This window comes from Muscardinus avellanarius (genome assembly GCF_963383645.1).
Source record: "Muscardinus avellanarius genome assembly, chromosome: X".
Taxonomy (NCBI): Eukaryota; Metazoa; Chordata; class Mammalia; order Rodentia; family Gliridae; genus Muscardinus; species Muscardinus avellanarius.
In genome coordinates, this window is record NC_137792.1 from 99,084,718 (window position 1) to 99,099,878 (window position 15,161).

Consider the following 15,161-nt stretch of genomic DNA (forward strand, 5'->3'; position numbering starts at 1 on the left):
AAAATTTGTACTCAACTCTATATTAAATCTTTACTGTTTCACTTGGCACTGTATTATATGCAACATCACTGAACATTCTCCTTTTTTGTTTTGTTGATGTGGTGGTACTGGTGATTGAACCCAGGGCATTTAAACTCTGACCTATACCCCCAGCCCAATTTTTTTTTATTTTGAAACAGGATCTCACTACGTTATAGGGTGCCTCACTAAGTTGCTGAGGCTGGCTGAGAACCTGCGCTCCTCCAGGCTCATCCTCCCAAATACTGGGATTATAAATCAGCCACTCCTGGCTGATTGAATGTTCTTCTAAAATAATGTTTCAAAGGATGTAATCTAAGTTGAGTATACTATAAATTGTTTAACCATGCTACTATTGTTGGACATATAGATTGATTTCATTTTTTACTACTTCATATAATATTGTAATGGCTATCTCTGCATATCAAGCTTCAGCCAAGTATTATTATCTATGATAGTTAATCTAGAAAAATATTTGGTCAAAGGGTATTATTTATTAAAGACTTGACATTATTTCCAAGTTATGTTCTAGAAAGATGGTACCAAGTTATACTTCTAGCCAAAAGTGTTGGAATGTATCCTTGCCAACATTGAGAACTGTAATAATTATAATTACTTTTGTTAATTAGATATTGAAGGTGGTTATCTCATTATTCTTTTTTTGAGGTACTGGGGATTGAACCCAGGGACACTATACCTCTGAGGTATACTAGAAATAAAAAATTATTTCTTAATTTTTATTGGAGCAGCCCTATTTCTTATTCTTTATTTTGAAACAAGGTCTCACTAAGTTGTGGAGGGCCTCACTAAGTAGCTGAAGCTGATCGCGAACCTGCGATTCTCCTTTTTTAGCCTCCCGAGTACTGGGATTACAAGTGTGTGCCATCAACCCGACTTGTATCTCATTCTAATTTCAATTTCTTTGAAGTTTAACTTTTTGAAGCTTATTATCAATAAGCATTTTCTGTTGTGTGAATAATCATTTCATGCCCATAGCTCACTTTTATATTTTAATACCTTTCTAATAGGTTTGTACATTAAGAATGTCAATTCCTCAACAGTGTTTGATATTAAGCTATTTTTACCCCTTTACATTCCTGTGCAAGAAACCATACTGGGAGTGGACAGTAAAAATGACACTGTAAGGACTTCCAAAAAATGTTCTCTTCTGTAAAAGCAATAGCAACACTGGCAAAAAATCAAGAGAATCAACATTTTCAGAATTCTGGAGTTAACCAAGTGCATACAGCAATTCAGGGGGCATGTATCTAAGAACATGGCTGAATCTCAATAGAAACAATGAGCTCTATGACATTTAAAATTTTCCTACTCAGAATTATTTGGCCTACTTTGTTATTCAATTTTTAAAAATGACTGTGAGTTCACTCTTGAATATTCCATGTACAGAATGGCGTTCATTATGCAGAAAATTTACTTAAATATTGGTTGAAATAATTAATTTCTTAAACCTCTCAAAAATTCCTACCCTCTCCCAGCTTCAGAGGAGATTTAAAAACCAACACATAGAGCTGGAGGTATAGTTTAGTGATAGGGTGCCAGTCTAATCCAGAAGTCACTGGGTTGATCCTTAGGACTTCAAGAAAACAAACAAATAAAAACAAAAACAAAACCTCCAATCAAAACAAAAAACATAGGACAGCCATGGTGAAAACCAGTATCTAGCTGCCACTGGAGGGAACACGATAGTGCTGGAGCCCCTTCAAAGAGAACCACGTTCCCAGAGATGTGTCATTATTTTACCTGACTGGTAGTTCCCTAAACACCTCCATTAACAAGACAGTCTTTATTTGCCCTGAAACAGAGCTTAGGTACTGGAAAAAAAAAGCCTAAAAAGCCATTTTCCCAGGGGTATTTGTTAAAAACAGAGCTATTGAACATGTGGTTGTCTGAGGCAGTGGGCGAGAGTTGGAACAAAGGGTGAAAAGAAAATCTGGGAGTTTTGAAAACCTCTGACACAGTCATGTGACCCTAGAAGAGCATGTACATGCATGGCTTTATGCATATTCATAGCTGTATGTATGCTTAGGAAGAACAGAAAAAGCCTAATTGCTCACTTCTGGCTAATCATGAGGTTCTGTGCAAGCAGGAAGTCATAGAGAATAGAGGAATTAGAGAAAAAGAAATAACCCAAAAGTTGGCTCATTTAAAAGACTTTAAAAGACTGAAACATCTTTAGGTGTTTTAATCTTTTTTATATCTTTTTTTAAAAAAAGATTAAAAAGCAGCCAGGCATAATGGCATGACGTATCTCAGTAACTGGGAGGCTGAGACAGGAGTGAGACACTCAACAACCTAACAAGACTCTGTTTGAAAAAACAAAAAGTGAAAAGGGCTGGGTGTGTAGCTCCGAGGTAGAATGCCCCTGGGTTAAATCCACAGTGTAAAAAAATATTAAAAAAGGAATAAAAGCAAGGGAAGTGCTCAAATTATTACCACCAGGAAATAGAGAATACTATTATTTGCAGAAATAGGGTTATAAATAAGGGAATATAATGAACAATTGTATGCTAAAAATTAGATAATCTAGATAAATGAACAAATTTCTAAAAACACAAACTAAGACCAGCTCATAAAAAAGTTCAGAACAAATCTGTAATAAATAGATTGAACTAGTAATAAAAACTCTTCCCAGAAGGAAATCTCCAGGAACAGATGGCTTTACTGGCACATTCTACTAAACATTTAAAGAAGAATTAACACCACTCCTTCATAAAACATTCAAAAAATAAGAAGAGGAAACACTACCCAACACATTCTAAGAAATCCTGATACTAAAATTAGACAAAGACATCACAAGAAAACTACATTTCAATATGTTTTGTGAGTATATATGTAAAAATCCTTGAGAAAGACTGGAAAACTAAATCAAGTAACATATAAAAAGATTAAACACTAAGACTTATCTTGGAACTGAAAGAGTGGCTCAAAATATGGAACTAAATCAATAAAAAATGCTACTGTAATAAAAGGAAATAAATCACATAATTATCCTAATGAACACGGAAAAATCAATTGACAAAATCCAATACAGTTTCATGATTAAAAAACCCAACAAACTAGGAAGATATAGCAACTTCCTCAGCCTGAGAATCTACAAAAAATCCAGAGCTAATATTATACTTTATGATGAAAGATTGCTTCCCTTTAAGACAAACACAGGGCTATGCCTTCTCAATGATTCTGTTAATCCGAGTTTGGTGGTGTATATACTTGGGAGGCTGAGGTTGGAGGATCTCTTGAGGCCAGGAATTTTTTTTTTTTGGAGGTACTGGGGTTCCTGGAAGCCCTTCTACCTCTGGGCTACACTCCCAGACCTATTTTTAGATTTTTATTTGGAAACTGGGTCTCTTAAGCCAGCGTGGCTGGCTTCGAACCTGCGCGATCCTCCTGTCTCTGCCTCCCAAGCGCGGGGATTACAAGCGTGCGCCACCACGCCCGGCTGAGGCCAGGAATTTGATACCAACCTGGGCAACTAACTGAGACCCCCATCTCAAAACAAAAACAAAACCACAACATGAACACTGACATTTTAGGTTGTACTGAAGATTCTAGCCAACTCGATTAGGTAAGAAAAAAGAAAAGAAGTCATTTAGATTGAGATAAAAGAAATAAAAATATCACTACTCCAATTCCATGATTTTGTATACAGAAATTTCTAAGGAATCTCCTAAATATCGTGGTGGCACAAGCTTGTAATCCCCGCACTTGGGAGGCGGAGACAGGAGGATCGCGCAGGTTCGAAGCCAGCCACGCTGGTTTAAGAGACTCTGTTTTCAAATATAAAAAAGCATAAAATAGGTCTGGGAGTGTAGCCCGGACATAGAAGGGCTTCAAGGAACCCCAGTACCACCAGGAAAAAAAATAAATAATACTCTCAGTAGCGTTATAGAATTTATGATCAACATACACAAAAAATGTGTATCTAAAAATTGGCAATAAATAATAAAAATGAAACCAATAAAACAATTCCATTTACTGCAATGTCAAAAGATTAAAATACTTGGAAATAGTTAAAAAAGGAAGTACAAGACTTACACACTGAAGGGAAGAAACTAAAGAGCTTTAAATAAACGGAAAGATAGACATTCTATATTCATAGTTTAGAACGCTTAATATTGTTAATATGCAATACTCTCCAAATTTATCTAGACATTAGACGCCCAAATTTATTGGCTTACCACATCATTTTAGAAAAAAGAAAAGCCTCAGCATCTCTTCCGTACATCCACCTCCTCCCGCGTTGTACTTGCACCTGTCTTATTCTTAGGAATTCTACACCCCCAGCCCTTTTTGAATTTTTGAAATGGTTTCTAAGTTATTATGTGCTGGCCTCAAATCTATGGTCCTCCTGTCTAAGTATTGGGACTGCAGGTATGTGCCACCATGCCTGAGTACTGGTCTACATATTTTTAATGACAAGATCCTTACATGATACATCTTTACATAGCCTTAACTATGTGGCACTGCATTTTTTTTTACAGAGCAGGAATTCAGTGTTTGTTAAATGAAAAAGAAAAATAAATTAATGAAATATCAATTCTAAGTATTCCGACTACCATCCTACCTACATTAATAATATTCACTGTCAATCTCACTCCAACGTCTATCTGTATTACTATAATTCCCAAATTAGAAGACTTGTGATTTTATCATTTGAAATCTGCACACATTTGAGTTCATAGTGAAATCGTACCTGGCAGTATCCTATTTTAGGATTCCTATATGCATAAGCGGTGAGTACCCGCCTCAGAGCAGATATGCCAGTGTCACTCTGAAATGCTGGATGCTCAGGCAAGGAGCGCCGCAAGTCACGTTCGATTTCCTCAGTAGCCAAGTTGCAGGTCCCTAAAGACTGTTCAACCACTTCAGCATAATAGCCAGGATTAGTAGCCATGTCATTAACAGCACCTTTAAAGATGATTGCAATCACATGCAAAAAAGAGGAACAGAATATAGCTACAATTTGCACATAGTGGCATATTTGCATATACATGAGAACTGAATTTCATTACTTAGAAATTTAGCTTTATGCTCACATGATATCTGAGCACATATGCACACACACACATATACACACACATACAGAAAGAGAAGGAAAAGAAATAGCTTTATACTAGCATCTACCGTGTCAAGCAACAGAAAAATATTTTCATGACAATTTTCCCTTTAATTTTGATGCTACCTACATATAGAGATTTCACTCCCAATTAGACACATCTTGCCTGAAAAATTAATCTGCTCAGACAGTGGATATGTGGATATATAGATAAATATATACTACATATTTTTATGTCTTTGGCTAGCCTGAACTCATGATGAGTAAGACTTTGTCCTCGCCATGCTTGTAATTCTTTAGCTTAGTTTAAAACACCCAAAGGGACGTAGTAAATGTCTATTTAATGAATAAAGAAAATCAATGTAATACCTGAAAAAAGCATCCAAAGTTCTCCTCTTAAAGTCTCCGGAATGCCTCTTACAACCAGATCTCGAGTCTTTTTCGTTCGAAACATGCTAACACCACGCCCACATTCTGAAAATAGGATGTTCCATGACTGTTCCTTCATCTTTTCTTTCAACTGTAACAGAAAAATCAAAGCAACTACAGAGTGTGAAAAATTAACTTCTTTAAAATAACATGGTCACCCTCTTCACTATGAAACGACATCTGTGGAAATGAACGAGAAAACCAAAACCAGTATTCACACGGGAGTCAAATGCTAGAATTGTGTCATTAGAAAATATTTTAAACCAACATGAGCATAACAACTTTAATTTACAATTTTAATTCTTAAAGTATAAAAATGGTAAAAGAATCATACTTAGGAGGTAAAGTTTTGGACCATCATTCTTCCCAAATCAAATCCATTTAAGCTCAGATTTTTAAAAATCTATGCAAATAAAGCCCGATACCAATTTTTCTTTTCCCCAAATATTTGGTTTTTATTTTCATTCTTCATAATAGCCCTTGTGTAGTGTGGCACCAAAGAGGATACATACTAGTATTTTCTAGAAAACTTTTTCAAACCTTAAGCGTTTTTACTACTTATACATTTTACTCTGCTCTAACAGGTTTTTCATCAAACAATTCCATCCATAGATTTAAATATTTTATTTTCCTACCATTTTCGAGTCAAGAGTTTCCAAATTTTGAGGATGAAATACTGTCATTAAGGCTTCAGTGTTCAGAGATTTGTTGCTTTCTTTTTGACACGTTGAAGATCTTGCCTCAAAATTATCAGATGGTCCTATAGAGTCAGAATTAATAGTGCTCTGGAAAAAAAAGATGGAATGTAATTACCCCAAATGGATGCTGAAGTTTCTGTTAAGAAAAATGTGCTATTTTTTCTATCACTTATAAACCAGTCTATGTCCATATTAATATTAAAGCAATATTTTACAGAGATGTAAATTGACTTTTTGTGTGTGGTACTAGGAATTGAACCCAGGCCTATGCTACCTCTGAGCAACACCTTCAGCCCTATTTTTTATTTTTATTTTGAAACAGGGTCTCAATAATTTGCTGAGAGTCTCACTACTTGCTGAGGCTGTCCTTGAATCTGTGATCCTCCGGCCTCAGCTTCCCAAGTACTTGGATTACAAGGTGTGAGCCACCACATCTGACACAAATTTACTTTTAGAAGCACAAACTCATAACTTCAGTGAGTCCAACCCATAATGAAAACAACAAAACACTGGCAACCCATCTAAAACAAACCATTTCAGAACACCAGAAATTAACACAAGGCTCAAAATGAACTGAAAAGCATCCACTCAGCAAAGAAAAACTAATGAGGTTTAGGAAATAGCTTGGTGGTAGTGCACTTGTCTAATATGTGTAAGGCCCCACGTTCAATCCCCAACACCTCGAACAAACAAACAAGACAGCCAATTATGGAACATCATTAAAAACAGCAGTGTGTGAATGTTAACTTGAGGATATTCTCACCTTTTTCGTGTGTGTATGGAGGTTGAACCCAGAGGCACCCTAACTCCAAGCTACAATCCCAGCCTTATTTATTTTGAAATAGGGTCTCACTAAGTTGTTTCAGGGCCTTGCTAGTTTGCTGAGGCCGGCCTCAAACTTGTAATCCTCCTGTACCAGCAGCCTTCCAAATATTGGGATTACAGGCATGCATCACCATGCCTGGCTCATTCCCATTTTACCTCCATCCCAAATCCAGAAGTTCAGTAGCCATGAAAAGCAGCAGTAAAAGCCAGTGGAATTTTTGGAGCTCCATTAAAAACTCCATCTCCATAGAACTGTTAGTATTTTGACTAAACTGGCAGCTCCCTGGAAAATCTCTACTTCTAAGGTGTTATCATTTAATTTTCTTCACAGCTTTGTGCAGTGGGAAAAAAATGTTCTATTCTCAGGGAATTATAGAAAAAAGCAATCTGAGCCGGGCGTGGTGGCGCACGCTTGTAATCCCCGCGCTTGGGAGGCAGAGACAGGAGGATCGTGGAGGTTCGAAGCCAGCCACGCGCGCTGGTTTAGGAGAACCTGTTTCCAAAATGAAAATGTAAAAATAGGTCTGGGAGTGTAGCCCGGAGGTAGAAGGGCTTCCAGGAACCCCAGTACCGCAAAAAAAAAAAAAAAGAAAAAAAAAGAAAATAGCAATCTGCTTGTAACATCATAACTGCCCAAACCTGTGATTTCAGTTGGGACAAACAAAAGCCTGGCTGAACATTTAAAGGAAGGTGCGGAGAAGCAAATGAACAGAGAAGGCCCCAGTTACTCAACTCTGGCCAGCTTTGAAAGGGCATGAAAACTAAAGGTGGATTTGTAAACGGTGTGAAGTTTAAGTAATACCTTCACACAAAGATCTCTTTGGAAAATAAGTGAAAGACCTAAATGCTTAAGGCATTTAAGGAAATCTGATCCATAATTGAAGCATCATTAAATTATACTAACTCAGAAGGTGATCTCAGGAAGGTAAACCTCATAATAAAAACAAAAACTTTTTAAAAAGCAAACAACAGAAAATAATCCCAAGGTGACCAGTTTTTGCATTTCATAAAGAAAGAATATAAAGCAAGCATTATAAATATATTCACAGAACCAAGGAAAACCATGTTAAAAATTCTGAGGCTGGGCCGGGCATGTTGGTGCATACTTGTAATCCCTGCGCTTGGGAGGCGGAGACAGGAGGATAGCACAGATTCGAAGCCAGCCTCACTGGCTTAAGAGACCCTGTTTCCAAATAAAAATATAAAAATAGGCCTGGGAGTGTTACCCAGAGGTAGAAGGGTTTCCAGGAACCTCAGTACCACCAAAAAAAAAAAAAAAATTCTGGGGCTGGGCATGTTGGCACATGCTTGTAATCCCAGTACTTGGGAGGCAGAGACCAGAGGATCTCAGGTTTTAGGCCAGCCTTGGCAACTTAGGTCCCTCAGCACTTTAACAAAACCATGCTTCAAAATAAAAAATAAAAAGGGCTAGGGATGTAGCTCAGAGTTAGAATGTCCCCGGTTTCAATCTGCACACAAATTATCACACAAATTAATTAACAGAAAAGTGTAAAAAAAATTAAGATAAGCAAGAACTACAGGGCCTAGTGAGTCACTGAAGATAAGAAGGGAGAGGGATTTAAAATAACAACAGAAAGCTGAGACGTTTCTGAGTCATAGAATGCTTGCCTAGTGTGTGTAAGGCTCTGGGTTTGAACCCTAGCACCAACAAAAATAATAACAATAAATACATCTTAAAGTATAAAAAAGATGACAACAAAGCGTGTATGGCTAGACAGATAATTGTAACTATCAGGTTAGGTGTTCATGACATTAGTTTAGAGAATATAGGAAGAAGGGGCAGGAGGAATAAAGACTTCACTTTATTAATTGAAGTAACTTTGAGACATCTAGGTGGATCACAGTAGGTTATTAAGTGTCTGGAAGTCAGAATGGAGCTCTGAGCTAGTGACCTAGATTTGAGAGCTAGCGTATAGGTAGTAGGTAAAGTAATAGTAAATTGCTTACACAGAAACCTTCAGAAATACAGAAAAGGCTTCTCAGCTAGAATTAGGTTCAAGAACAGGAATAATTTTGCAATTTGGAAACCTCAATTTTCTGAGACACGCCTAAAAGCATCCTTAGAATAGTCTTAGCTCAGGAAGTGTCACGAGAACATTTCAAGGAGTACAAAGTCAATAATTTAATTCCACTTTTCATTTTAAAGATGAGGGGAAATACCAGCAAAGCTTGAATGGAAAGATAGGAGAGGAGGAAGGCTGATCTTGATTAATGAGGGTCTACATCTGAACATGTGTAAAATTACAAATATGACATGGTTAACCTGGACAACCATTGGTGGGAGGGGGGAAGGGATAACGGGGGCGGGGGGGGGAGAGGACATCAAATATAGTTTAAATGTATACTATTTATGTTCAATAAAAATTGTTAAAAGAAAAAAATTTAAAAAAAGACGAGGCAAATGGTGCACAAGGATCAAGCAACTTGCCTATATTCAGGAACTTTTAATGACAGTTGGGTCCAGAGCTTGGTCTACTGACTCTCATTCTCGTGTCCTTTCTTATTACACACGGTCAATAATAAACAATTGTCAGAATGTAGGGTAGAAAGAAAGTTGATTAAAATTATACCGATAGAGTAATAGAAATTCTGTTGACTAAATGAAATTAATTATGTGTGTATGTAACTCAAGAGACCGTCAAATATACTATTAGACAGATTGGAGAATTTAAAGAGGTAGGACTATGTGATTGTAACTGAAACTGCTGAAACCTAACCAATTAATCACCATTTTCTAGCTGTGCAATTCTGGTGAAGTAACCTGCTTTTCGTAAAACTTGGTTTCCTCATATATGAAGTAAGCATAATATATCATAGGATAATTATGTACTAAATCATGTAAAAGCAATTAGCAAACTTTCTATTCAGACGTGACACTTAAGAAATAACTAGCTGAATTTAAATCTTTTGGAGAGGGTATCAGGAATTGAACCCAGAGATCTTTTACCTATAAGATAAATCCTTAGTCCCTTTTATTTTGAAACAGGATCTCACTAAGTTGCTAAGAGTGTTGGTTATGTTTCCTAGACTGGCCTCAAACCTGTGACCCTCCTGTCTCAGCCTCCTAAGTACTGGGATTACAGGTAGGTATGTGCCAATGTGCCTGGCTTAAATCTTTTAAGATGGAAGAAAACAAGTTAGGACAAGCTTTTCATTTTCTACATTAATGTTCTTTTTCAAAAGTCCCATCTGTATATAATATCAATTGAAGTGATTCCTTCTTTAATTCCCCCCATGCTCCCTAGACTGCCTTTCTCACTCTACTGAGTTTCTCCTCCATTATCTAAAGTACTTCTGATATCCTGATTACTTCCTAGCTTCCAAATATGACCCTTCACTTTCTTTAACTGGCTAATCTCACTTAACATAATATTCTCCAGGTCCATTCATTTTCCTACAAAGGACATAATTTTGTATAGATAGATAGATAGATAGATAGATAGATAGATAGATAGATGCCAAATGCCAATCTTAATACCCTATATGGGAAAGCCCACCAAATGCTGTGTGCTTATATAACACTATCACTATGATGTGAGACTACAGTGCACCAGTAGAAGTATAAAAATAAATATTTTCAAAGTTTAAAAATATGATAAAATGTTTGCTTTTATGGAAAAAGTTTCATCTAACTGTAGTAGAATTCAGAGCAATAATTTGATGCTTTTCCTAAGAAAAGCTTTGAGGAACCTTTGCCAACATACCTGGTAAAGCTTAACTATGGAGAAAAATTCTGTTTGTCAAAGGTATTTCTCCCTTACTTAAGCTAATATGTTGTGAAAGACTTTTAGAAACTCCTTTTATTAGTTTAATATCTTTAAGATATAAATCACATGTAATAATATTAATGCATTTACAGCAGACACCAATGGTTTTAGTATATTCATATATGTGTGACCATCATAAAAATCTAAATTTTGTATATTATCATTCCCAAAATAAATCACCTACACAGCCTCAACAACTTGGTAAGGCCCTCTGCAACTTAATGAGACCCTGTTTCAAAATAAAAAATGAAATAGAGCTGGGAGCTAGGAGTGTAGCTCTGAGGTAGAATGCCTCTGTGGGTTCAATCCCCAGTAAAACACACACACACACACACACACACACACACACACACACACACAGAAATCTCATGCCCATTGAGTCAATCCCATGATCTTCCCCTTCTCCTCAGGTTCTAGATAACCACCAAACTTTCTGTCATGATAAACTTGCCTGTTCTGGACATTTCATATGAATGGAATCACATATGTGACTCTGTGTATGACTTCTTTTATTTAGCATAACCTTTTCATGGTTCACCCATATTATAGCATATGTCAGTACTTCATTTCTTGTTATTGCCAAATAATATTCTACTATATGAATTATCATATTTTATTTATCACCTGATGGACAACAGGCCTTTTATACTTTTTGGCAATTATGAGCAATCCTGGAAAGTACATCCATGAGCAAGTATTTGTGTGAATATCCACTTGCAGTTTCTTTGGTAGATATCTAGTTGTAGAATTAATGGGTCAGCCAAGTATGGTGGTGCACACTTGTATGCCTAGTACTTGGGAGGCTGAGACAAGAGGATCACAAGTTCAAGGACAGCCTCAGCAAGTAATGAAACTCTCGTCAACTTAATGAGATCCTGTTTCAAAATAAAAAATAAAAAGGGGCTGGGAGTATAGCTGGGAGGTAGAATGTTCCTGAGTTTAATCCGGAGAGAGAGAGAGAGAGAGAGAGAGAGAGAGAGAGAGAGAGAGAGAGAGAGAGAAAGAGAGAGAGAAAGAAGAAGAAGAAGGAGGAGGAAGAGGAGGAGGAGGAGGAGGAGGGGAGGAGGAGGAGGAAGAGGAGGAGAAGGAGAAGAGAGGAGGGAGAAGCGCAGAGAAGATCGGAGCAGAGCAGAGCAGAGCAGAGCAGAGAGAAGAATGAATTACTGAGTCATTTGATAACTTTATGCTTAACATTCTGAGGAACGACCTAACTGTATTTCAAGAGCCATACCATTTTCTCTTCCTTACAGCAATACATAAGAATTTCAATTTCTTCACATCCTCCTCAACACTTATTTTGTCTTTTTAATTATAACCACCCTAATGGGTATGAAATGGTATCCCATTATAATTTTGACTTGTATTTTCCCAACAACTAAATCTTTTCATGTGTTTAGTGGTCATTTACCTCCTTTGGGAAATACTCATTCAAATCATTTTTCCATTTTTAAAAAATTAGGTTGTTTGCCTTTTATTATTGAGCTGCAGAAGGTTTTATATGTTTCTATTTAAAGCCATATAATTTTAAAATATTTTATCCTATTTGGTGGCTTGTCTTTTCACTTTCTTTGTGTCATTTGTAGCACAGAAGCTTTTACTTTTGATGTAGTTTTTACTCTTGATGTAGTTTAATTTACCCATTTTTCCTTTGTCATGTTCTTTTGATGTATTGTTTAAGAAAACAATCACCTAATTTAAGAGCATAAACACACACTACTATGCTTACTGTAATAGTGTTTAAACTTTACATTTAGGTCTCAGATTCATTTTGAGTTAATTTTTGTGTGTGACTTAACAAAAGGGTCCCAAACATTTTTGTTGTTGTTATGTGGGTAATCACTGTCCCTGCATCATTTGTTGGAAAGATTATGCTTTCCTCCATATAGAATTGAATTTTCATCCTTGTTGAAAATCAAGTGACCATAAAGGCTAAAATTAAGACTCTCAATTCCATTACATTTATCTATATGTCTACCAGATGCTAGTATCACACTATCTTGTTTATTATGGCTGCATAGTAAGTTTTCAAAGTAAAAAATTAGATGAGCTCTCTAATATATAGAAGCTAAGGAGAAAAACGGTCATAGGCAAAGAAAAAGAACTCTAGGCAAAGAAGGAGAAATATAGATGAGCAAATAAGGTGACTTAACTGAGGGGGATGGGAGGGAAGAAGAGGGAAATTCCCTAGTACATTCACAAACATATCAATCACTAAGCCAAACGTGAGGAGGGAGGCAGAGGGAAAGGCATGGGAATTGAAAAAGGGCTAAATAAGTGATGTGTGCATGTATACCTCTAACATCTTGTAACCCATTAAGATGTATGATTACAATCCATCAATAAAAAAATTTAATGAGAAGCATGTGTCCTCAACTTAGTTTATCCTCTGTAATACTCCTTTAGTTATTATCCCTTGTATTTCTATATTAATTTTATGATCCTCAAAGTTTTACTTTTATTTTATTTTACTTTTTGTTTTTTTTTTAATTTTTATTGGTTCATTGTATTTATACATCATAATGGGGTAAAAAACTTGTGTAGGCATAAATGTACACACATCACCCAGCCAGCCCCCAACTAGTCCCCACGTCACTTCCTCCCCATCCCTCCCTCCCATGCTTGGTTTAGTGGTTGACTTCAATATTAATAAGTACATCATGTGCTTTAAAGAGTTTCCCTCTCCCCACCTCCCATCCCCACTGATAGGTTGTCTTATTTGTTCCTTTATAGGATCTCTTTTTTCACATGGAGTTCCTCAATAACCCCATTCCCACTAGCTTTCACATATTAGGGAAAGCATCCGATTCCTTACTTTTTGTGACTGACTAATCTCACTGAGCATAATGTCCTCCAGTTCCATCCATTTCCCTGAATATACCGCAATTGTATTTTTTTATGGCTGAGTAAAATTCCATTGTGTACATATTCCATAGTTTTGTAATCCATTCATTTGTCGATGGACATCTTGGCTGGTTCCACAGTTTGGCTATGGTGAATTGTGCAGCTATGAACATAGATACGCATGCATTAGTTTGGTAGTTTGGTTTCCTTTCTTTTGGGTAGATACCCTGAAGTGGTAATTGCTGGATCAAATGGTAGATTTGTTTCCATTCTTCTGAGGATTCTCCATACTGTTTTCCAAAGTGGTTGCACTAATTTGCAATCCCACCAACAATGTTTTAGAGTTCCCTCTTCTCCACATCCTCGTCAGCATTTGTTATTGTTCGTGTTTTGAATGATTGCCATTTTAGCTGGAGTTAGGTGAAATCTCAGAGTAGTTTTGATTTGCATCTCTCTGATTGCCAATGATGTTGAGCATTTTTTCATGCATTTATTGGCCATTTGAATTTCTTCTTTCATGAAGTGTCTATTTAGTTCACTTGCCCATTTTTTGATTGGATGATTTGTTTTTTTAGTGTTGAGTTTCTTAAGTTCTCTTTATATTCTAGATATTAGTCCTCTATCGGATGGGTAGCTGGCAAAAATCTTCTCCCATTCTGTTGGCTCTCAATTGAGGTTCTTGACAATTTCCTTTGCTGAACAGAAGATCTTCAATTTCATGCAGTCCCACGAATTGATTCACCTATTGGTTTGTGCCTTTGGGGTCTTGTTGAGAAAGTTTTTATCTGTGCCTATGTGTTGCAGTGTTGGACCTATGCCCTCTTCAAGGAGCCTCAAATTCTCTGGTCTAATTTCCAAGTCTTTGTTCCATCTTGAATTGACTCTTGTGCAGGGTGAGAAAGTAGGATTAAGGCAAAAGAAGGAATCAAAGGAGTACAAATAGGGAAAGAAGAACTCAAACTTTCACTATTTGCAGATGACATGATACTATATTTAGAAAACCCAATGAACTCAACCAAAAGGCTTATAGAACTGATCAACAAATTCAGCAAAATGTCCGGATACAAAATCAATCTTAAGAAATCAGAAGCTTTTCTGTACACCAATCATAAACCCGCTGAAAAAGAAATTGAGAAAACACTTCCGTTCAAGATCACCCATAAAAAATAAAATACTTAGGAATAAACTTAACCAGGGAGGTAAAAGATCTCTACAAAGAAAATTATAAAACTTTGCAAAAAGAAATTGAAGAAGATCTTAGACAATGGAAAGATCTTCCATGCTCATGGATAGGCAGAATAAATATTATTAAAATGGCCATCCTTCCAAAAGTGATCTACAGATTCAACACAATGCCCATTAAACTACCAAGATCATTCCTCGCAGACATAGAAAAATCAGTCCTTAAATTTATTTGGAATAACAAAAGTTTTACTTTTAAAATATATCATTTGCCCAGTTTCTGTTGATTAACTATACCAAAAG

At 36.4% G+C, this 15,161-nt stretch overlaps 1 protein-coding gene across 1 annotated transcript in view; it reads right to left on the reverse strand.

Moving 5' to 3' along the window:
• TBC1D8B (TBC1 domain family member 8B) overlaps positions 1–15,161 on the reverse strand; it is a gene marked incomplete at both ends in the record, with an annotated part of 77,834 nt that overhangs the window by 26,357 nt on the left and 36,316 nt on the right. The window contains 3 exons of the mRNA XM_080719406.1: positions 4,733–4,947; positions 5,465–5,615; positions 6,160–6,309. Coding sequence (XP_080575532.1) covers positions 4,733–4,947; positions 5,465–5,615; positions 6,160–6,309 — 516 coding nt within the window. The remainder of the gene's footprint in view (positions 1–4,732; positions 4,948–5,464; positions 5,616–6,159; positions 6,310–15,161) is intronic.